This window comes from Chiloscyllium punctatum, chromosome 13, assembly GCF_047496795.1.
Source record: "Chiloscyllium punctatum isolate Juve2018m chromosome 13, sChiPun1.3, whole genome shotgun sequence".
In the NCBI taxonomy this organism is placed as follows: domain Eukaryota; kingdom Metazoa; phylum Chordata; class Chondrichthyes; order Orectolobiformes; family Hemiscylliidae; genus Chiloscyllium; species Chiloscyllium punctatum.
Window position 1 is genome coordinate 97,086,308 of NC_092751.1, and position 22,073 is coordinate 97,108,380.

Genomic DNA, 22,073 nt, shown 5'->3' on the forward strand with positions numbered 1-22,073 from the left:
GGATGACTCTGACTGCCTTCTCAAGTGGTTGAACAAGCCACTCACTTCAAGGGGAAATCAGGGACAGGCAACAAATGCAGGTCCAGCAATGAATCCAACATTGCACAAATGAATAAAAATAAAGATCACCCCAAGAAGTTTTGGATAGTTTCTTTTAGGAAGAGACACAAATTCCCAATTATGTTAATTGCAGAATTAAATCTGCTGTCAGTTGGCTGACGGATTTATATAAGAAAGCTGCTTCAACTCTGCTTGGAGGCGATGACTCATCGGATTAAAATCTTAGTGGCTGTTGGTTCCTCTGTCCAGCCCTAGGTTTTGTCCACTGGTCATCAGAATGCTCCCTCTGGAATAACATTAATATTAACTTCAGAAAAATCAACTCTGTTATTGTGCTATAATGAAGTATGTAGAGATATACCAGCAAGCCATTCTTCTAGCTGTGACATATATCTCCCTACGTAAGTACATTTTCTCTACGTTACATGTATTAAAAATAAGGTCTGAACTAGAATGATCAAAACTGTGTAATCCCCAATAATCCTAAATGCAATTCTCACATATGTCAGGTACTGTACCATCCAAATATTCATTTCAAATAATAGCATTAATTTCTTTGAGTGAATGATTTAATGTATTTTAGCTTTAGGAAGCAGGTTTGGTGATTTTAGTAGACATTTCATGATCCTATTTATTGTTTTCTGACCATTGCCAAGCTTGTGATGTTTCACAAACGCTATATTTCCTTCCTATATGTCTGTTCCTCACTTCAGACAATAAATTTTACCAGAAAATATATTTCATGTAATAAATTCTGCCATTATTTTCAAAGTTTTATTTGTGATTAAACGGATCCAATTAGCTAACACTTCCATATAGAGACATGAAACTACTTCCATATTGACATTGTTGTTTCTGAATAAAATCCAGTAATCATTAGGTTTTGGTATGGTATTTATAAATAACTTAGACTTATAATTTTGAATGCGAATATTATACTGTGGCGTAACACATTTCATAATTGCTAAATTTTGGATCAGTTAACTAGGACTTTCATTTATCCTCTTAGTTCTAGCAGACTATGCTCCTTACTTCTATGACAATGCACCAAACAGCACCAATGGGAACATGGCTATGTTGAGCATTCCTGAGGATACGCCTATAGGTATGTGTTTGAGATAGTTCTTTGATATTCAAAGGTTAATGTTTGTAAAGCTTATTCCGAATACATAGTTTCATTAACAAGTGTGATGTGTGGAATTTATAATTCATGGCACTGCCAATTTTCTGGTTATTACAACAACGGACCTTGGGAAATCAGGAAAGAATTCACAGTGCACAATTCTCCAATCATTACCATTGGTTATGAAAGGTTCTATATAGGATTGTCATTCACACACATAAACGTTGCCAGAATTGCCCTTAGTCAATAACTGTTAAGCGTATCAGCCCATACTCTCTCTGCATTGTAACACCAGGAGCAGGAATAGGCTATTCACTCCTCCAGCCCAGTCTGCCATTCTAGATCATGGCTGATCATTTCCTGTATTATTCCCATATCTTTTGATGATATTAGGTACTCAAAGTATACCAATCTTTGTCTTGAGCTTACTTGATGACTGAGCTTCCACAGTGCTATGTGCAGAGAGTACTAAAGATTCATTAGCCTCTGATGAAGACTCTCTTCCTCAGTGATTTGCCTTTTATTCTGAGACTCTGTCCCCTCAATCCCGACTCTACACCATAGGGAAACATTCTTTCTGCATCTACTATGTCTATCCCTTTGAGAAGTTTGTGGATTACTGTGAGAGCACTTTGCATTCTTCTGAACTGCAGAGAATATAAATGATTTGAATATGAATGTAGGAGGAATGGTTAGTAAGTTTGCAGGTTACACCAAAATTGGAGGTGTAGTGGACAGTGTAGAAGGTTATCTCAGAGTACAGATGGACCAATGGGCCAAGGAATGGCAGATGGAGATTAATTTAGATAAATGTGAGGTGTTGTATGTTGGTAAGGCAAATCAGGTCAGTACTTATACGTCTAATGGTAGGGTCTTGGGGAGTGTTGCTGAACAAAGAAGCCTTGGGGTGCAGGTTCATAGTTCCTCGAAGGTGGAGGCAGAGTAGACAAAATAGTGAAGAAGGTGTTTGGTACACTTGCCTTTAATGGTCAGTGCACTGAGTATAAGAGTTGGGAGGTCATGTGTGGCTGGACAGGATATTGGCAAAGCCACTTTTGGTATGCTGTCTTCAATTCTGGTATTCCTGCTATAGGAAAGATGTTGTTAAATTTGAAAAGATGCAGAAAAGATTTACAAGGATGTTGCCAGGGTTGGAGAGCTTGGAGAGGTTGAAGAGGCTGGGGTTATTTTCCCTGAAGCGTTGAAGGTTGAGGGGTGACCTTATAGAGGTTTATAAAATCATGAGGGGCATAGATAGGGCGAATAGCCAAGGTTTTTTTCCCAGGATATGAAGTCCAAAACTAGAGGGCATAGGTTTAAGGTGAGAGGGGAAAGATATAAAAGGGATGTAAGGGGTAACATTTTCATGCAGAGAGTATGGAATGAGCTGGCAGAGGAATTGGTGGAGGCTGGTACAATTACAGCATTTAAAAGGCATTTGGATGGGTACATGAATAGGAAAGGGTTTAAAAGGATATGGGCCAAGTGGTGGAAAATGGGACGAGATTAGTTTAGGTTATCTGGTCGACATGAACAAGTTGGACCAAAGCGTCTGTTTCCATGCTGTACATCTCTATGACTATGACTCTATGAATAGGAAGGGTTTAGAGGAATATGGGCCAAATGTTAGCAAATGGAACTAAATTAATTTTGGAAATCTGGTCGACATGGTTGAGTTGGATTGAAGCACCTATTTCTGTGCTATACATCTCTATGACTCTAAGTCCCCTCAATCTTTCCTTTATGAGGATATTTTAAGAGCTCCAACTTGTTTACAGCTCAGTATGTATTTATGAAATATTAATAACCAAAATTCACAATTTACTTTCCTGTAATGGATGAATTTGAATATTTTAGACCCTAACATGGAGCAGCCAAAAGGTCTCAAAATCAGTGACAGATTCCAGAACTACTGGTAACTCAGATCTGCATAGGTTCCTCTTCTATTTTCCAGACACAACACACTGTTGGTGGATAAGTCTACACCTGGTATATTGCCAGCAAAGCAATCCTTCAGACCACTAAATTTCACACTCCAAATCCTGAGCAAATGTAGCACATTCTTTGCTTTTTCATTAGTTCGTGAGACATGGGCATTACGAGAGAGGCCAGCATACATAGTCCAACCCTAATTGTCCTGGAGAGGATGAAGTCACTGCAGTCCTTTTGTGTACGGCAGGCAACATGCTATTAGGAAGGGAATTCCAAGATTTTGATCCAATAGCAGTGCAGGAATGGCAATATAGTTCCAAGTCAAGGTGGCATGGAGCTAGGACGGGAACAAAGGTTTTGCTGTTCATTTACATTTACTGTCCTTGTCATATCTATACCTATATCATAGAGTTGTTTTGGAAGATGCTGTTTGGGTGTATTACAATATCCAATTCAGCAGCAGGTTTTTCAATCCCTCATCAAATCTTTGAGCCATTCAATGGTAGGACACATAAAGAGGCCATTCAGCCCTTATGCTTGGTCTGGCTTCTTGAAACAGCCATTCAACTAATCCCACTCCCTTCTTCTTGCTATGTATTGAAATTTGCCTTGTGTAAATTGTCCCCCTACCATACACATATGTGCCCACAGAGGAGGTCTGCTCTGAAGAGATAATAAAGGATTTGTGTTTAACTGCTCACGCAGTTCTATTTCTAAATGTTTATGGCTGAGTATAGAATTGTTTTGTCACAAGAAATTCACATTTCCTTCCCAACAGCTCTGTGAATATTTCCCATTCAAATATGTATCCAATTCCTTTTTGGAAGGTACTACTGAATTTGCTTCCATCACTATTTTCAGTCAGTGCATTCAGATCATTATAATTCACTGCACAAAACATTGTCTTGCCTCACTTCTGACTCTTTACGACAGACAGCTTTCCTCTCAAAATGCAGTGAGAGGAGTTATTCACACTAGCCCATGTTCAGAATATATCTTCCATTACTTTAATGGCCTCATGAATCCGGAATTATAAAATGGCTGAGCAATGAAATCAGGACGTTTAATGGGAGTGAGCCCTTTGTGAAGCACCAGCTCTATTCTTCCTTCAGTGTGTGTCAGAAACCCACCTTGTCTTCCTTCTTCAAACTAATCAAGGTCCTCAATGAAAGAATGTAGGAGAGTATAAGAGAAAGAACAGCCAAATGAGATTCAAATATAACTTAATTGAAAAGATGGTACTAACACAGGGACGATGGGCTGAGTACCTTCTTTTTAAATTGCAATTGCTGCTATTTGTTAATTCTATAATAACAATCAGTGTCCCTCACCATTGCAATGACAAACATGACAGCAAAACAAAATGACATGTCTCCATCTCTGTCCTAGCTGATACATGATGCTGCATTCAAAGTTGCAAGCTCTGTCGTTGTTTTGTTTTCATAGAATCACAGAATCTCTGGGGAAGCAGGCCATTTGACCCAACAAGTCCACACTGATCCTCTGAAGAGTAACCTACGCAGACCTATTCCCCTACCTCATTATTCTACATTTACCCCTGACTAATGGACAAAACGTATACATCCCTGAACACTGTGGGCAATATAGCATGGCCAATTCACCTAACCTGCACATTTTTGAATTGCGGGAGGAATCCGGAGCACCTGGAGGCCACCAGACACAGGGAGAATGCACAAACTCCAAGGCTGGAATCAAGCCCTTACCGAGCATTTCATTAGAAAATACTGTCAGACTCCATGAAAATCTATGAAACAAGAATGTGGTTTAGAGCTATGAATGTAATATTACATGGTCCATTCAGCACTTGATATGTTTGTCTCATGTCACCTTCTAAGGTTTTTTTTCAAAGTGCTTGAAGATTGATGAGCCAAAAGTTTTATTGTTGGTTCATTGTTACTGCTTCCTGATTGTTCCAGGACAGCAACAACACAGGCAATGTGGAAAATTACCTAGGTATGTTCTATCTATAAAAGCGAGGAGAATTCCAACCCTGCCCTGTGACCATTAGCAAAGTAATGGGTGGGGTTGTCAGCAGTGCAGGAAAATGTCACATGCTCTACAATAAACTGAAAACTAACACTCATCTTAGGCTTTGCTACGGCCTACATATCTCTCATAACAGCTTAGATGCCCTTCTCAAGGACATTTAAGGATGGGTAATAAATGCTGGCTGAGCTAGCAATACCCATGTCCCATGAACAAAAAAAAATCCATAAAACATCTGAGCCCTTTAGGTGCACTTTTCACAAATTAAACAGAAGAACTAAAATATAATTGAATTAACACACCCCAGTTGTAAATCACTATCAAAAACTTTGTTCTGTTGTTACAAACTCTAAATTTTTAACTTTTCTGTAGGATCACATCTGTACACTTTAAATGGCACAGATCCAGAGGGAAATTCAGTCACTTACCACATGACCTTTGAACCTGGAACAAAACAATATTTTGCAGTGGAACCACAAACAGGAGATGTCACTTTGGTGGAGGAGCTGGACAGAGAGGTAAAGCTCTTTGCTGTTTTGTTTTATTACTATATTTGTTGTTTCAATGATGGTGGACACTGACCATTTCTGTAGAATTATAGAATTGTAGGAACTGCAAGATAAGAGGAAGGTACTCAGCCCATCGCCCCATGCTAGTAGCAGCTTTTCAACATGTTTTACGTGAATCTCATCTGGTTGTCATTTCCCTCAAACAAAGAGACCTTGGGTTGCAGGTATATAGCTCCTTGAAAGAGTCATAGGTAGACAGGGTGGTGAAGAAAGCTTTTGGCATGCTTGCCTTCAGTGTTCATTGAGTATAGGAGTTGGGATGTCATGTAAAGGACATTGGTGATGCCTCTTATAGAATACTGCGTTCAGTTCCTAGACTCCCTGCTACAGGAAAGATGTTGTTAAACTTGAAAGGAAAAGATTTAAAAAGGTGTTGCTGGGATTGGAGAGTTTGAGCTATGGGAGAGGCTGAATAAACTAGGACTTTTTTTCCTTGGAGCATCAGAGGCTGAGGGTCATAAAATCATGAGGTGCATGGATGGGGTGAATAATGAAGGTCTTTTTCCCAGAGTAGGGTATTCCAAAGCTAGAGGGCATGGGTTTAAGCTGAGAGGAAAAAGGTTTAAAAGGGAGCAGAGGGGCAACTTTCATGCAGAGGGTGGTGTGTGTATGGAATGAGCTGCCAGAGGACGTGGAGGTGGATAGTACAATTATAACATTTAAAGAGACATCATTTGGGTACATGTATAGGAACGGTTTGGAGGGATATGGGCCAAAAGCTACCAAATGGAACAAGATCAGTTTAGGATATTTGGTCAGTGTGGATGAATAGGACAAGATGGTCAGTTTCTGCGCTGTATAATTCTATGACCCTATGACTCATACTTTCCCTTGTTCCTTTTCATATACTTATCTAATGCTTTCTAAATTGAAAATAAGAGTAAATTTTTTTGCTTCCAGAATATGACCTCATCAATGTCCTTTACATGATGTTCCAACTCCTATACTCAATGCACAATGAAGGCCAGCATGCCAAACACCTTCTTCACCATATTACCAACACTTCAGCTCCACTTTCAAGGAACTATATGGGTCAGTGACTGTGTTTACAGCCACAAACTCCAAATAACAATAGCACCACCTTCTCTGAATCTGTCCTCTAGAGGTTAGATAGATTTTCCTGGAAGGGGGTATGGGGAATCAGGATGTCAGATTAACTTCTGCCCATTGACTGCCTTTTGACCATTGAATCCAGGAAAAGTCTAGATTTTCAGACCAAGGAGGAAATTTCCCAAAGTATGGTTATAGTGGTTGAACTTCCTAGCTAAGAGGACACTATTATAATGATGACCATCTTTTTCTATTCAATAATATTGAATATGTTGTTTTTGTTTTGCAGAAAGAAGATGAAATTGAAGTACTTGTTGGTATTTCTGACAGTGTGAATAAAGTAAGACGTCTTACACTTTGCAAAGTACCATGTACTTAAAGTCCAAGACATCATCTATATAACAATTAAAATAAATGCTTCTATGAGTACCCTAAATGCTGCAAGATATATTACCTATCCATTGAGATATTACCAAAAGCAATTGTCAACAAGTTTCTTTGTCTCACTAACCCTCAGCCAAATGAGGGTCAAGAATTTATTTCTTCAGATCCCAGTGCTTTGCATCTCCTCATCTAATAATCTGCTTGTTGTGTTTGTGATTATTTGAATCCCTCACAATTTGAATCCCCCCACCGTGTCTCCAACTTAATGTCTGCACTCGAGGTACATTTGACATACTATCCACCTATTTTGGCAGCCACTGTCCTATTGCTTTTCACCTGTAGGGAAGCTACAGAACACTGGGACGTACCTTCCATTATCTGTCACATTTCTGTTTTACAGTAAGAGTGAGGCTAAAAACTGGTGTGGACATTGCTAGAAGACGTCATGAAGCAATCGAGATGCAATGCTAAAACAATAATTAGGAGATATTTGAGCTGGAGAAATAGTTAACAATTTCTGTCATCTATGCATGTGGCTTGAAAGACAGCAGCCTGTGTTAAATACAAGTTATCAATAATCTCATCAAAGGCTTTGCCAGTGCTAGGTTTCAAGATTCTAATCTTCCTAGCTTGTACAGATGGGTGATATATACGTAAGCACAAGAAGAGGATAACACTCTCAAAGCACCAACTGAAGTAAACAGAAGACAAAATAGCAACCATTTTGAGCTAGAGTCTGCACTAGTCTTTCCTCACCAAACATGGATGTATTTCAACATCACACTGGCAATACATTCCTTTTCATGATGGCATGGCCTTGGGCATAGGTCTCTGTGATTTGTGGCATTTAAAATTAATTAGGAACAATATTGCGGTTAATTGCAACTTATTTTAAAAATCATAGTTAGAGAAAGCCAGCACAGAACCTTGATTTAGCAAAATAGTTTGAATGTGTTTATGAGTTGATTTTATCAATACTTCTGTGGTATAATTCTCTTTCATTTTGAAATATCTTTTTGAGAAACAATGTTATTCAAGTAACATAGTGTTATTTCACAGAGCACAACAATTCAGGAACATTTAGGGTGGATATTTAATTTCAGTGTCACATTGATTGGGGAGGCTTTTTTTTGTGAGAATTCTTCTCAAGGGAATATACTTACGTCCAATTATTGCTTTTAGGCATAAAATGCACAACATGGTTTTTCTTATCTGTGATTCCAAACAATGGATTGAGTTGCATGTGTACCGGTCTGCAAAATCATCTTTCAATGAAAACTGATAGATGGAGAACTCTTTGTGTTTACAGGTTGTCGAGAAGGTTCGAATACTTGTAACAGATGCCAATGATGAGTGCCCAGAGTTCATTAACAGACCCTATATCATTACTATCCCTGAGGTAAATTTCTTTTAGGAACAATCTCTTATTAGATTAATTAATTAATTGGCAACTGACAAATTAATGTAATCTGAAATTGACTAATGTGTTTTCTTGGACTGGGGTCTGCTAGGACACCCCTTCGGGGACCAGCATATTCAAGGTGCAGGCAGTGGACAAAGACAATGGATCTGGAGGCAGTGTCACTTACTTTCTGCAGGTATTCATTCTCTATTGCAGTATTATTTATTGTTGATATGAAACTGTTGTCACATGCAAGAAATCAAGGAGGAAATGTGACCTTCTTCACATAAACAGTACGATTTAACAGAAGAGGGCAAAAGTGACCATGTTTTTGTGTTTGTTGTTACAATATTGTGACTTGACATCAATATTAATAACTGTGAGAATTCCAAAGAGCAGAGTACCCATTTAGGCTGTGTAAACAATGGAATTCAGCAGGAAACAGAAAGATCTAAATAAATATTAGCAAAACACTTGAGTAATTGTGGAACATTGGAAATAACTGAGTGATTAATGTGGAATTTCCTGAAAGGCTCCAAAGTTTTGGGTTATTGATGAGGCATTTTCCACAGTATCTGTGGGAGATGTTGGGAGTTATTTTAACTTCTGCCAAAAATGAAAGAGTTGAGATCTCAGATGCCTTCTGTTGACCTCAAGTGAAAAGTAAACTCAGGCGATGTGTATGGGGATGTCTGACTCAATATTATTCGTATTACATCAAATGGAAGCATTAAAATTGCCCCTTTGTTTATGCAATACTTTTAAAATATGAATAATGAACTAAAGTTTTGTCTATTTTTTAAAAACTGAATTCTTGCTCAACAGCTTTTCACTGTTTAGATTCTCGTAGTTATTTTCCATCTCTGATTTGCTGCTCCTTCTGTACATTCTGTTCCAGAATATGCATAAGAACAAGTTTTCAATTGATCGATACAGTGGGGTCCTTCGTCTAAAATCAAGTGCAACTCTGGATTTTGAGAAGTCTACGACCCACTTTGTTACTGTTAAAGCCAAGGTAAACTGACGTAGTGGGGGTCAGGTTGGGGGGGCATCTGGAGAAAGCTAATGTCCATAATATGGTTTCACTTTTATTTTAGGATGGAGGTGGCAAGTTGAGAGGAATGCATCGAATTTGCTCTTCCTCAACCACTGTAACAATCAATGTTTTGGATATTCAGGACACTCCTCCCATATTTTCTGGCGCACCATATTTTGGATACGTGTATGAAGATACCGAACCTGTGAGTAGGGATTCATCACGTACTCATTCATGCTGTAACTGAATATCTGTACATTTAGCAGTCATGTGTTCAGATATAAGTTGAGATGGTTCATATAAAGAATTCAAAGCCAAAGTGCAAAACAATGATAAGTTTCTGCTGAGGACCGAGTTGGGGCAGTACGCTGGCTCAGCAGTTAGCACTGCTGCCTCACAGCGCCAGGGACCCTGGCGCATTCTCCCCGTGTCTGCGTGGGTTTCCTCTGGGTGCTCCGGTTTCCTCCCACAGTCAAAGATGTGCAGGTTAGGTGAAATTAGCCATGCTAAATAGCCCATAGTGTTAGGTGCATTAGTTAGGGGAATGTGTCTGGGTGGGTTGCTCTTCTGAGGGTCGGTGTGGACTTGTTGGGCCGAAGGGCCTGTTTCCACACTGTAGGGAATCTAATAAAATACTAATAAGAATTTGCCAATAACTACTTTATGACTTGAGCAATTAGTGATAAATTTGAAATTCTCTTCTCCATTAGTATTTCACTTTCAGATGTAGCCCCTGCATAGTGGACAGGTTTTGCTATAACAGCTAAAATAAAAGCTAACAGTTCCTCCGTACAATGGTGTCAACTTAGATTCTGTACTTTAGTCCCTAAAGTGGGACTTGAGCCCACAACCTTCTCACCAATGGTACAACTATTATTCTTGAACAGGGGCTAATATTCACATGGTTGCTTTGGTTAAGCAGCAGATCAGAAAAGTGACAAGTCAAACGTAGTGCTATTTTATATAGCTTAATTCCAAAAAACCTCCAAGAGTTTTCTGGTTGTGCTTGATCAGCCATTTGAACTCGGGAACAGTAACAAACTTTTAAAAGATTGATGCTTAGGATGATGCCATTATTAGAGTTAAAATGGTTTCAGGTATTGTTGGAGAATACACGTCAGAAAATACACTTAAATATGTTTGGATAATACATAAAGGAGTATACACTGAAGTATGGAGGAAGAATATACTTTTGTACTTGTGAGTGTGTCATTGTTAAAAGGAGAACAGCATGAAGTGAACAGGAAGTGAACAGGAGCTGTGACAATACTATGGCTTTAAGAGGTACATTTTGTCCTTTTAATTGAAGAGAGGTTTTAAAACAGAGTTGCCAAGCAATCTACCAGATCTACTAGAGTAAACAGCTTGTGAGGTCTTAGGTTTTGTTTTCAAAAATTAGAACAATAGAAGCAACCTGAATGGGTGTGGTCAAGCTCCCACAGAACCAGGATTTTTAGTTTTAGCTCTCAGCAGTTGCTGTTAGGGTCTTAAGGAATTGAAAGCTATTTCTTCCCCTCTCTGTTACAGCCAAGGTTGTGGGTTCTCTCTCTGGTACTGGAGTTGCATGTGAGACCATCTGTTTTCTGAATTTACCTTCTGCCAAGGGTGTGTTTATGGGATGTTTCTATATTGGAACAGTTAATTAGTAATAGCTACTGTGTCAATTATTCTGTTAAGTTTTCCAACAGAGTTAATTTATTCCAATTTCTTCTTTCTTTTGTTGTACTTTAACTATAGTGGATGCATCAAAAGTATTTTGCTTTAAATCCAGTAGTCTGATGAATCAAATTGCATCTGGAATGCAACATCTTCCATTTATCTTGAAACCAAGTAAAAGTTAGGGTCTAGACTATCTTCTGAATATTTTGAGAGGATTTGATCTGGTCCATAACAGAACTATATTGGAGAAAATAATCAAAATTTGCAGAAAAAAACAGACATCAGTAATGTATGCCAAAACATATTATTCAGTTTTATACAGACTATCTATTTTGATTTCCTTTTAGGGTTCAGAAATATTTACTGTGATGGCCTATGATGGAGACCGTGGGAACCCCAATCCAATCCGTTACACTATTGCACACGGTAAGTGTTATCATACAATTCAGTGAGATAATAGAAGACTTCAGGAATCAGGGCAATGATTGTTCATTTCATGCGTATGCAAGGAGAACAGTCTTATCACCGTGAAATATAAAGCTCTAGTGGGTTGCAAACACTTCCAGTTTCTGTACAAAACAAAACAACATCCATATTACCATTCCCACACTTCACTGTACAGGTGTCTTACATTACCTGTTGTTTTCTCACAGCCTTTGCAGGCAATTAGGGGACGTTAGTAGACTCAGTTGGCTGGACAGCTGGTTTGTGATGCAAAGTGATGCCAACAGTGTGGGTTCAAATTCCATTCCAGCTGAAGTTAACATGTTGGATTCCCTTCACAATCTTACCCTTTGCCTAAGATGTGGTGATCCTTAGGTCAAACCACCGCCAGTCATTTCTGTCTGAACCCTATGGTCTGGGAAGATTATGATGACTTTTATGTTTTTCAAAGGCATTGTCTCTAGTTCACCAAAGGCCAAAGTTGCTACTGCAGCTTTTATATTTCTAGCCAGCCTTCATACATCTATGGCTCCCATTTAACAATTACAATATAACTAAACATTTAGCCCTTAACTAATTGAAACTGATTCAACCTTTTCAGAATGTAGGTGGCCTGTATGAAATGTTTGACTACACACTGTGTGGGTCTATAGAGTCCCAAGTTTGAGTAATCTGGGTGTTCAAACCCAGGCAGCCTAGCCTTGTTGGCATTTTTTAAAAAATCATGATTTATCCTTTTTGACCTTCATGGACTTCGGTATTTGAACAGGTCTTTTTGTTTGTGTGCTTTTTGCTTGCTGACATATAATTCTAGTGTCTGAGCACCAAGTGACACCATGCTGAGAATTTTCAAAATTAAAAGGAACCCAACTCTAAGGTTTAGAGATGAATTCAATGAAATAGGAATAATGTGCTAAAGAATCATGATTATTGTATTAACTCCCTACCTTGCTGTTATGCTCCTAGCTCATTGTTCCGCTCCAGAAAATTGCTGCATTGACTCTTATAAAGAGCCAACTAATGCTCCATGATGCTGGTGTAAGTGGCTATTGTAACCGTAAGCCTGGAATCTTAGTAATAAGCTGTGCAGTGATTGGCTTTCTACTCGTTATGGTAGTGATGTTACCGGATGTGAAATCTGATTTTCACTTATCCCCACCAGCAATGGAGTCATAGAGTCATTGAGATGGACAGAATGGAAACAAACCCTTCTGCCAACTAGTCCATACCGACCAGATATCCCAACCCAATCTAGTCCCACCTGCCAGCACCCAACCCATATCCCTCTAAACCCTTCCTATTCATATATCCATCCAGATGCCTTTTAAATATTGTAATTATACCAGCCACCACCACTTCCTCTGGTAACTCATTCCATACATGCACCATCCTCTGCATTAAGTACCAGGTTAGACTGGAGCTGCTTCATGCCAGGCCTTGAGCTGGTGAACAGTGAAATTCTTTGTGAGATACAAGGAAACATTGAAGCAGAAAGTGTATTACATAGTTCAGTGGATGTTTAAAACATGCATGAAGCTCTGATTTCATCATTTCACAGCAGTATTATACAGCAATAAAAGCAACAATCATTACACACATTCCCATGAAATTGTAACTAGCACTCATCATCCAATGCAATGTGTGAAATAAGTATATATTTCTTCTTTGCTCTTTCTGATGTCACTGGTCCTTCTTTCTTCCTTTCCCCCTTTTTTTAGTTTTGAAGTACAAGCTCAATTGGTGCAGTAGCGAGGGAGAACTGGTGATTCAATTAGCTCCATTGGTTGGATGGTTGGTTTGCAATGCACTCTGATGCCAATAGCACAGGTTCAATTATCGCACTGGCTGAGGTCACCATGAAGGATTCTCCTTTTCAACCTCTCCCCTTGCTTGAGGTGTGGTAACCCTCAGGTTAAGCCACCATCAGTTGCCTTTCTCTAACAGGAGAACAGCCTTATGGTCCAGTAAGTCTGTGGTGACTTTTATGAGGAGTGATAGACAAGGTGTTAAGCTAAGACTGTATAGGTGGATGGAAACGACCCCATAGTTTCCTTGAAAGTTTTATCCCTCAGTCAGCATGACAAAAACAATACCTGGCTCTTATCGCATTGCTGTCTATGGCAGCTTACTGTGTACAAGCTGACAGCTGTATTTCCTACATTACAACAGTGGCCATGCAATCAAAGTACTTCATTGGCTGGAGAATACCTTCAAATGTCATGATATTGCCAAATAAATGCAAATCTTAGTTTTGTCACAATTTGACTGGTTGTAGGGTTTAGAATTTTGTAACATGGGTCTGTGGCGTGATCTGGAGATCTGAATCTGGCTTTAAGTTATAAAGACTCAATCCCTGTAAACATCCATATTGGGGACTTGCATCAATCTTCAAGTCGTCAATCAATCTCAGAGTTTGGGTACAATTCTCCTTCTCACTTTCTTTCTCTTTTGCTCACGTTGTCCAGTTAGAAAAAGAAAAATAGTAAGTGCATAGAATTTTGAAACAAACAACTTCCCAAACAAATTGTAGGTGGAGCAAACAGTTTTCTTGCTGTGGGAAGTGAGGTATCCTTGATTCAATGGTGCAAATGAAAGTGACAATCAGATTAAATTTCAATTTGTTAGCTCGGTAAAATAGGACTTGTATGATTTTAATATTGTTCACATCTATCAATAACGTGCAATTTATTAACAGGAAACGATGGATCTTTTGATATTAATAGCACAACTGGGGCTATTACTCTTCTTCAAACCACAGAGTTTCTTCAGAAGGACATTTACAAACTTCTAATTCAGGTGGGTCAATAAAATCCGGAAATAACCGCAGCTATGTAATAGGTATAAGGATATGAATATTGAAGGTGCCTGAAGTGTTTTGTACCACTATTTTACGAGAGATATTATGGCATAATCAAGCTGATTGCTTGTGGAGAGAAATCAAAATTAATATTTTGAGTTCGGTGACCTTTCCTCCGAACAATCTCGGTCTCTTTATTTACCAAAGAACGTAAATGGCAATTCAGAGAAAATTCACCAACTGAAACCTTGAATAAGGGACGTTCATCTTATGATACCCACTGGAGTTGAGAAAAATATAGACCTGGGCTTATTCAGAAATATAAGATCCTGAGAGGTTTGCTAGGGTGGATGTGAAAAGGAAGTTTCCCCTGTGGCATAGACTAGAAACAGAGGACACAGTGTAAAAATCAGGGGGCTTCTATTTACGGTGGAGATGGTGATGGGAGTCTGCTGAGTTTCTCGAGCACTTTTTGCCTTTGTATCAGATCTCCAGCATCTGTAGTTCTTTGTTTTATTTCTCGGTTTATATTCTATTCCCCTAGAAATAAACAACAATGTTCTAAAAGCCTGCTTAATTATATGCTGTACCTGCAGACTAACTTCACGTAATTCATGTACCAAAGTACCCAGGTCCCTCTGCACCTCAAAGTTCTCTTTTTATTTAAATAATATGCTGCCTTTCTACTCTTCCTGCCAAAGTGGATAATTTATATTTTTTGATATTCTCCATCTACTAAAGTGTTGCCCTCTCACTTAACCTCATACTTTTTGATTGCTTATGTTCTTTTCACAACTTCATAATTTGAACTTCTACGGGTCATATTTCTTTGGAGGAAAGAAAGTCTGAATTCTCATTGAAATCAGTGTCCATGCATTACCATCATAACTAGCCAGGGATTCAATCTCCTACCGTGATTCACTGAAGTTGCTGTTACTCCAAAACAGTTCAGTGTGTTTTTTCTAATCAAAATATATTTGGACTTAGAACTTCCACTGTAATGCAGCTGAAATGGTAATCTTAGTGAATATAGAGTGCACCATCCCTTTCCACAGTGCACTGCATTGGTGCTTTTGAATCCTGTGTCATTGCAAAAATCAACATGTATTCCTACAGATGCAAATAGTGAAATGTAACAATGCAGACACAACTCACCCAGATATTTTGTTGTGATTCACCCAAGGCCTCAGAGGTTAATCCGGATGTTGATGCACAAATGTTTATGACAGCTATGGTCACAATCCAAGTGGTGGATCTCAACAATCATCGCCCCACTTTTTATGGTGAGAATGGTCCCCAGTCACAATTTGAGATCACAATGCATGAACATCCCCCGGAAGGAGAGATACTGCGCGGACTGAAAATAACAGTAAATGACTCTGATCAGGTTTGTCTACTTGTTTGACATTTGAAGTTTACAGTGTGCATCACAGACTAAATTTGAGAGGGCACGATTTGGAACGAGAATTCCATTTTATGAATTTTCATGGAATTGCAAAATGGTCTCTGCCAGCATCCCTTTAAAATTATCTCACAAATAGATTGCCATCTACTGGTTTAAAAAAAATCCTTCAAAATCTCTGCTCTTCAGTGATGTTAGAAATATTTGCAGTGAAGTTTGTTTTTTTATTTTTATCAGTCAGTTGATAATATTAGTCATTCTAAATATTCTGTACCTGTTTCTTGCTTTTAACAAAGTATTTTCTGTTGACACACTTGGATTTTCTGGGTTGCTGTTCAAATTAACACCTGAGTTATATTGGAAACCAGAAGTATCCTTTATTACTGCAAGTCAGCTTGGCAAATCATTGACACCCAAACTAAAGCAGCATAAGTGGTATCTTTGCTGATCTGGTGGCAAGTGGAATTTAGAGGTGAAGTGTCCCAAGCAGTGAAAGTCATCTTCAAAGTAACAGACATCACTTGTAAAGTGGTGAAAGCAAACTCACAGATTGAGTATTGTGAGCACAAGTATTTCACATAACTAGACAAGCACGCAGGAAAGTGCTTTACCTGTCATTTGCTCAACCCCCCAGATCACTTGCCTTGCTTTCACTGCCAAGTTCCAGGAAACACATGAAACTTGTGCACCCACTGTTATAGATTTGTAGCCATAGAATCATAGAGATCCACAGCACAGAATAAGGCCCTTCAGCCTGTCATGTCCATGCCAGCCATAAATTACCACCTAACAGTAAATTGTTCAGACCCAACACAGGTTCCTTTGGGATTCAATGAGGCACTTCCAGTTAGAGTAAATGCCCATTATGCCTCACTCTGTCTCCTACTGCTCAGTTAATTTTTTAATCAAGTCAATAATTAACCTTCAATTCCATGGGCTTCCAATGTAACTACTATTTTTGTTATGAGGGACTTTATTGATGTTTTTTCTGGAAATAGGCATACCCCTTGATCATTGCTTTAGCCATTTCTTCAAAACAATCCTATTAGCTTAATTAGACATCATCTTTACACATCAATGCTAGCTCTCTCTGCTTAGATGGACAATGTTTACAATCTCTCTATCTTTTATTAAAGACTTGAGAAATTATAGAATACAGTAAAACTAATATACCATGATCATGTATTGAAAGCAACTAATTTCTGAGGATTTATGCTTCCCTGGTAAAACAGTGAATTTTGGAGTGAGTGTGCACTCTTATGGTAGTAGAATGTCCAGTCCCTGCTCATCTATCATTAAGGCTTCCAGGTGGCCTTGAGGAACTTGTGTGTCCTAACTGGACTTGATGTTCTTATGAAGGACTAATGTCTGTTTGGGAGCCATTGGAGGACACACCTGTCTGATTCATCAGCCCAATACTGTATAACAGATTGCAGGCTTGTATTTCATGTCCTGAAATTTGTTGACTGAATCAAATTTAAATGACAATTAAACCTTGGCTAAAAAATGTCAGTGAGTGCTCAAAGGCTTCATAAGTAAAAAACCTCCTTATGCCAAATATTAAAAGGGCATGATGTTTAAACAAAACAATTTCCCTAGACCAGTTTTCATTTGTTTACAATAGTATAGGCATTTTGCTGTCATGGCTGTGAAGGATTCAGAAAATTGTGCAGAAATCTTCAGTAAAGAAAAGATTTTCTAAACATCTTCCTTTGGACAGAATTTCTTTAATGTGCTGGCAGTAATAAATACAGACCTAACAAATCTCTGACATTTTGACTTCAGGGAACAAATGCACAATTCAACCTCAGGCTCGAGGGCCCCGATGGTATTTTCCGAATTATTCCCCAAATTGTCATCAATGAGGCACAAGTCACAATAATAGTGGAGAACTCAACTGCTATTGACTATGAAATAATCCAATTGTTTAGTTTTAAGGTAAGTGAATTATACTATCTGAGCAACTTTTGTCTAACTTATTTTAGTTTTGGAGATTTTGCAACTTCAATTAATGCATTGTCACTTCCCTTTAGCTCCTTGCTATTGAATCAGACACTCCAGAAAAGTTTAGTTCCACGGCTGACATTATCATTCAGCTGTTGGACACAAACGACAATATTCCTAAATTCACTTCCGAGTTCTACATTGCACGGATTCCCGAAAACTCTCCTGGGGGTTCTCCTGTTATATGTGTTACGGTAAGTGAAGGATGTTTGTTCGATAATCTTGCAAACATTTATTTTAAGTAGTTCCCCTGGTGGCTCAGTTGGTTGAGGCAGTGGGCTAATTAAACTTCTGGATCTGCCAGTCCCAAATTTGACATCTAGGGTTAGATTTTCCACTTGGGGTTGGGGCTACAATGTTGGATCAGATGTGCATCTCCATAGCCACCCAACACTGGCCATTAGTAGCCAGAGGGAACACCCACTGTCCCATTAAGGATAGTGGGATGGTTTGCAAGCCTTGATCCTTGGTGAGGTGCTAATTACTGAAGAGGGAGAAAAAGAGAGAGCACTTCACAACAGAGGTGATTTCTGAAATGCTATTGGGCCACAAACATGAAGGGGGAGTCCTCTAGCTATAGATGTGGCCCATTAGTTATGTCTACTGGAGTTGGGGGTCCCTTGTGGGTTAAAGCAGTCACCTCTACCTTGTCCTTTCATTTCCCACTCCCTCCCCTCAGTACCTATGTTTCAGCTGCAAATCTTGTCTCATCTGCAGTTGGAAAGTTCCAGCAAACTGGAAATGTTAGCCCCTTACCTACCCCAATTTGTGAAAATGTCTCAGCAATGGGATGATTCCTGCAAACAAGGGAGGCACTTCCAGGTCTCATTCCATTGGCCTTAGTTAGCTGACCTCAGCCCAGCAGTATGATTGTTTGTAAGGGTCCTTGGTAGACTGCAACACATGATTCCTACTCAGTATTCATTGGGTCATAACGCAGTAGATGAATGTGGGATTGGGACCCTGTTGGATTGCTCTTCATTCTTGAATAGCCTGATTAGAGCATCCTGCTGTGAAATCCAAATGAAATTAAATTAGGGTTCCCTTGTCATAATCTTGCTTCCTCTAAATGGATTCAACAACGGCCATAGGCACTGATTTTCACAAACCAACTTGATAGGTGGCACGGTGGCTCAGTGGTTACCACTCCTCCTCGCAGTTCCAGGGACCTGTGTCCAATTCCAGCTTCGGGTGACTGTCCTTGTGGAGTTTGCACATTCTCCTCATGTCTGCGTGGGCTTCCCACAGGTGCTCTGGTTTCCTCTTACAATCCAAAGATGTGTAGGTTAGGTGGATTGGCCATGCTAATTTGCTTGTAGTGTCCAGGGATGTGTGGGTTAGGTGGATTAGCCTTTGGAAAATACAGGGATAAAAGGGGAGTGTGGGTCAGGTGATATGCTCTTCAGAGGGGCGGTGTGGAACTTGATGGACCCAATGGCCTAGTTCAATACTGTAGGGCTTCTATGATCGGAAAATCTTCAGTGAGTGAAGTCCAATATTAAATCGTCACTACCAGGGCTTCCCCACAATTGGGTTCCCTGGCAGTGACATCCCAACCATGGAGTGACAGAGAGTTGCCAGTTCTGAAGAAGGGTCACTGGACCCGAAATGTTAACTCTGCTATCTCTCCACAGATGCTACCAGACCTGCTGAGTTTGCCCAGCAATTTCTATTTTTGTTTGTAATTATTCTAAGGTGTATACTCAATACAACATAAACCAACGGTATAAACTTTTTTATCCATTAACACTGTAGGGGTGCTCCCTAACTCTTGATTATAATCCAATGCTTTCTTGAAGCTGATGTATTTAGGAAACTTTACAAATTATTTTATGACCTGCTTAAAGAAGATTAGTTTCACAGGTCCATCTGCATCTAGTTTGAAATTCAAATTCCAAAATGTAATAGATATGTATTATGCACCTTTTATTATGTAATATTTAATAACCATTTCTATTTTCCCTGCCATCACAAGCCACGTATAAAGTAACTGGATTCATATGTAAATTAGTCCAGCAGGGTTAGCAAGACTCTGGGTTAGTGGTGCTGGAAGAGCACAACAGTTCTGGCAGCATCCAAGTAGCTTCGAACTCCTATCCTGAGGGATGTTAGTGAACAATTCTGATTGTACAACAATACAATCATCCTCTGGTGCTGGCCTATAAATCTCACTGATGAAATTTTGACTTGTGACCTATAGATTGTTAATCCAGCAGCTGCAGCAATCTTTTTAATGACTGACACCAACAGGATCAGGAGTGTGTAATTGATCAAATATTCTGAATAATCAATCGTGTAGTAAAGCCTGCCCAAGCAACGTTTCGAGATATCAACAACAAGAACAGAAATTGCTGGAAAGCTAAACAGGTCAGGCAGCATCTGTGAAGAGAAATCATAGTTAATGTGACCCTTATTCAGAACTGATGGTAGGTAGGAAAATGTGGGGTTTTATGCAGAAGATACGTTCGTGGAGGGGGTAAGGAGTAAATGATGGGTGGATGTAGAGCCCAGAGAGAGAGACACTGGACAGACACAGGAGTGGATAATGATTTGGCTAGGAGGATGAATAGCTGTTAATGGAGACTGTTAGTGGCTAACAATGGGTTGTGTATAATAGCAGACTATGTATTACAAGGTTTTGTGTGTGTGTGTGTGTGTGTTATTTTTTATATTTATATATATATATGCTAGGATACAGGAGACTTCAAGATTTAAAGTTGTTGAAATTGATATTGTTCTGCAGGGTCCCCAAGCAGAAAATGAGATGCTGTTGTTCAAGCTTATGCTGAGCTTCACTAGAGCACTGTAGCAAGCCCAAGACAAAGATATTGGCCAGGGAACAGAGTGATGTGCTGAAGTGGCAGGCGATTGGAAGCTCACGGTCATTTTTGCGGGTAAACCATAGTTGTTCTGCGAAGTGGTCACCCAGTCTATGATTTGTTTCCCCGGTGTAGTGGAGACTACACTGTGAGCACCGAATGCAATAGACTAGATTGTGTGCAGTGCAAGTAAAGCGCTGCTTCACCTGGAAGGTATGTTTGTGTTCTTGGATACTGAAGAGGGAGGAGGTAAATGGGCAAATGTTACACCTTTGGTAATTGTAGTGGAGGGTGCAGTGGAGCTGTCAGGAGGTGTTGGGAGTGAAGAGTGGACCAGGGTATCCCAGAGAGAACAGTCCTTGCGAAAGAAAGACATGAGAGGGGAGGGAAATATGTGTCTGGTTGTGGCATCTCTTTGGAGGTGGCAGAAATGGTGGCTAATGATCTTCTGGATGTGGATACTGGTGGGATGGTAGGTAAGGACAACCTTATCACTGTTGTGGGAGGAAAGAGAGGGGGTAAAGTGCAGATTGGACCCAGATGAGGGCCCTGTCCTGGGGAATCCTCGGTTGAGGAAGAAGGTGAACATTTCAGAGGCTCCCTTGTTGAAGTTGGCATCATTGGAACAAATGCGACAGAGATGGAGGAACTGGGAGAACAAAATAGATCTTTTACAGGAAGCAGGATATGAGGATATACTGTCCAGGTAACTGTGGGAGTCAGTGGGTTTATAGTGGATATCGGTGGCTAGTCTATCCCCAGAAATAGAAACAGAGATGTCGAGAAAAGGGAAGGGAGGAGTTAGAGATGGACCAGGTGAAAATGAGAGCAGGGAGGAAATTGGAAGTGAAATTGATGATCCTTTCCAATTCCGGAATGAGAAAGGGAAACAGCACTGATGATATCATTGATATATCAGAGAAGGAGTTGTGGGTGGGGGCTGGAATAGGATTGGAACAAAGATTGTTCCACATACCCCACAAAGAGACAGGCATTATAAGGCCCATGTTGATACCCATGGCCAACCCTCCGACCTGAAGAAAATGAGAGGAGATAAAAAAGATGTTGAGGGTGAGGACGAGCTCAGCCAAGTGGAGGAGGGTGGGTGGGGCGGGACAGTTCAGGCCTTTGGTCCAAGAAGCAGAGAGTCCTGAGACCATGCTGGTGGAGGTGGATGTCTGGAGGGATTGCACATCCATGGTGAAGAGGAGCCTGCAAACTGGAAATTCCAAAACTGGTGTAAGGCATCAGAGGGCATCAACATTCCTCAAAACAACTGTGTAAAATCATCAACACACCTTCTAAAAGCAGTGTAAAACATACAGTAAATAACAGAAACGCAGGCGGCATGGTGGCTCAGTGGTTAGCACTGCTGCCTCACAGCA

At 39.7% G+C, this 22,073-nt stretch overlaps 1 protein-coding gene across 2 annotated transcripts in view; it reads left to right on the forward strand.

Annotated features, from left to right (window-relative positions):
• Positions 1 to 275: 275 nt before the first annotated feature.
• Positions 276 to 22,073, forward strand: part of cdhr1a (cadherin-related family member 1a) — a 38,445-nt gene continuing 16,647 nt past the window's right edge. For both annotated transcript variants that reach the window (XM_072583372.1, XM_072583373.1), the window contains exons 1-13: positions 276 to 461; positions 1,070 to 1,165; positions 5,495 to 5,640; positions 7,031 to 7,081; positions 8,435 to 8,524; positions 8,637 to 8,723; positions 9,426 to 9,542; positions 9,625 to 9,768; positions 11,570 to 11,648; positions 14,362 to 14,462; positions 15,647 to 15,850; positions 17,651 to 17,803; positions 17,899 to 18,063. In XM_072583372.1, the coding sequence (XP_072439473.1) occupies positions 401 to 461; positions 1,070 to 1,165; positions 5,495 to 5,640; positions 7,031 to 7,081; positions 8,435 to 8,524; positions 8,637 to 8,723; positions 9,426 to 9,542; positions 9,625 to 9,768; positions 11,570 to 11,648; positions 14,362 to 14,462; positions 15,647 to 15,850; positions 17,651 to 17,803; positions 17,899 to 18,063 (1,494 nt within the window). In that variant the 5' untranslated portion in view covers positions 276 to 400. The remainder of the gene's footprint in view (positions 462 to 1,069; positions 1,166 to 5,494; positions 5,641 to 7,030; positions 7,082 to 8,434; positions 8,525 to 8,636; positions 8,724 to 9,425; positions 9,543 to 9,624; positions 9,769 to 11,569; positions 11,649 to 14,361; positions 14,463 to 15,646; positions 15,851 to 17,650; positions 17,804 to 17,898; positions 18,064 to 22,073) is intronic.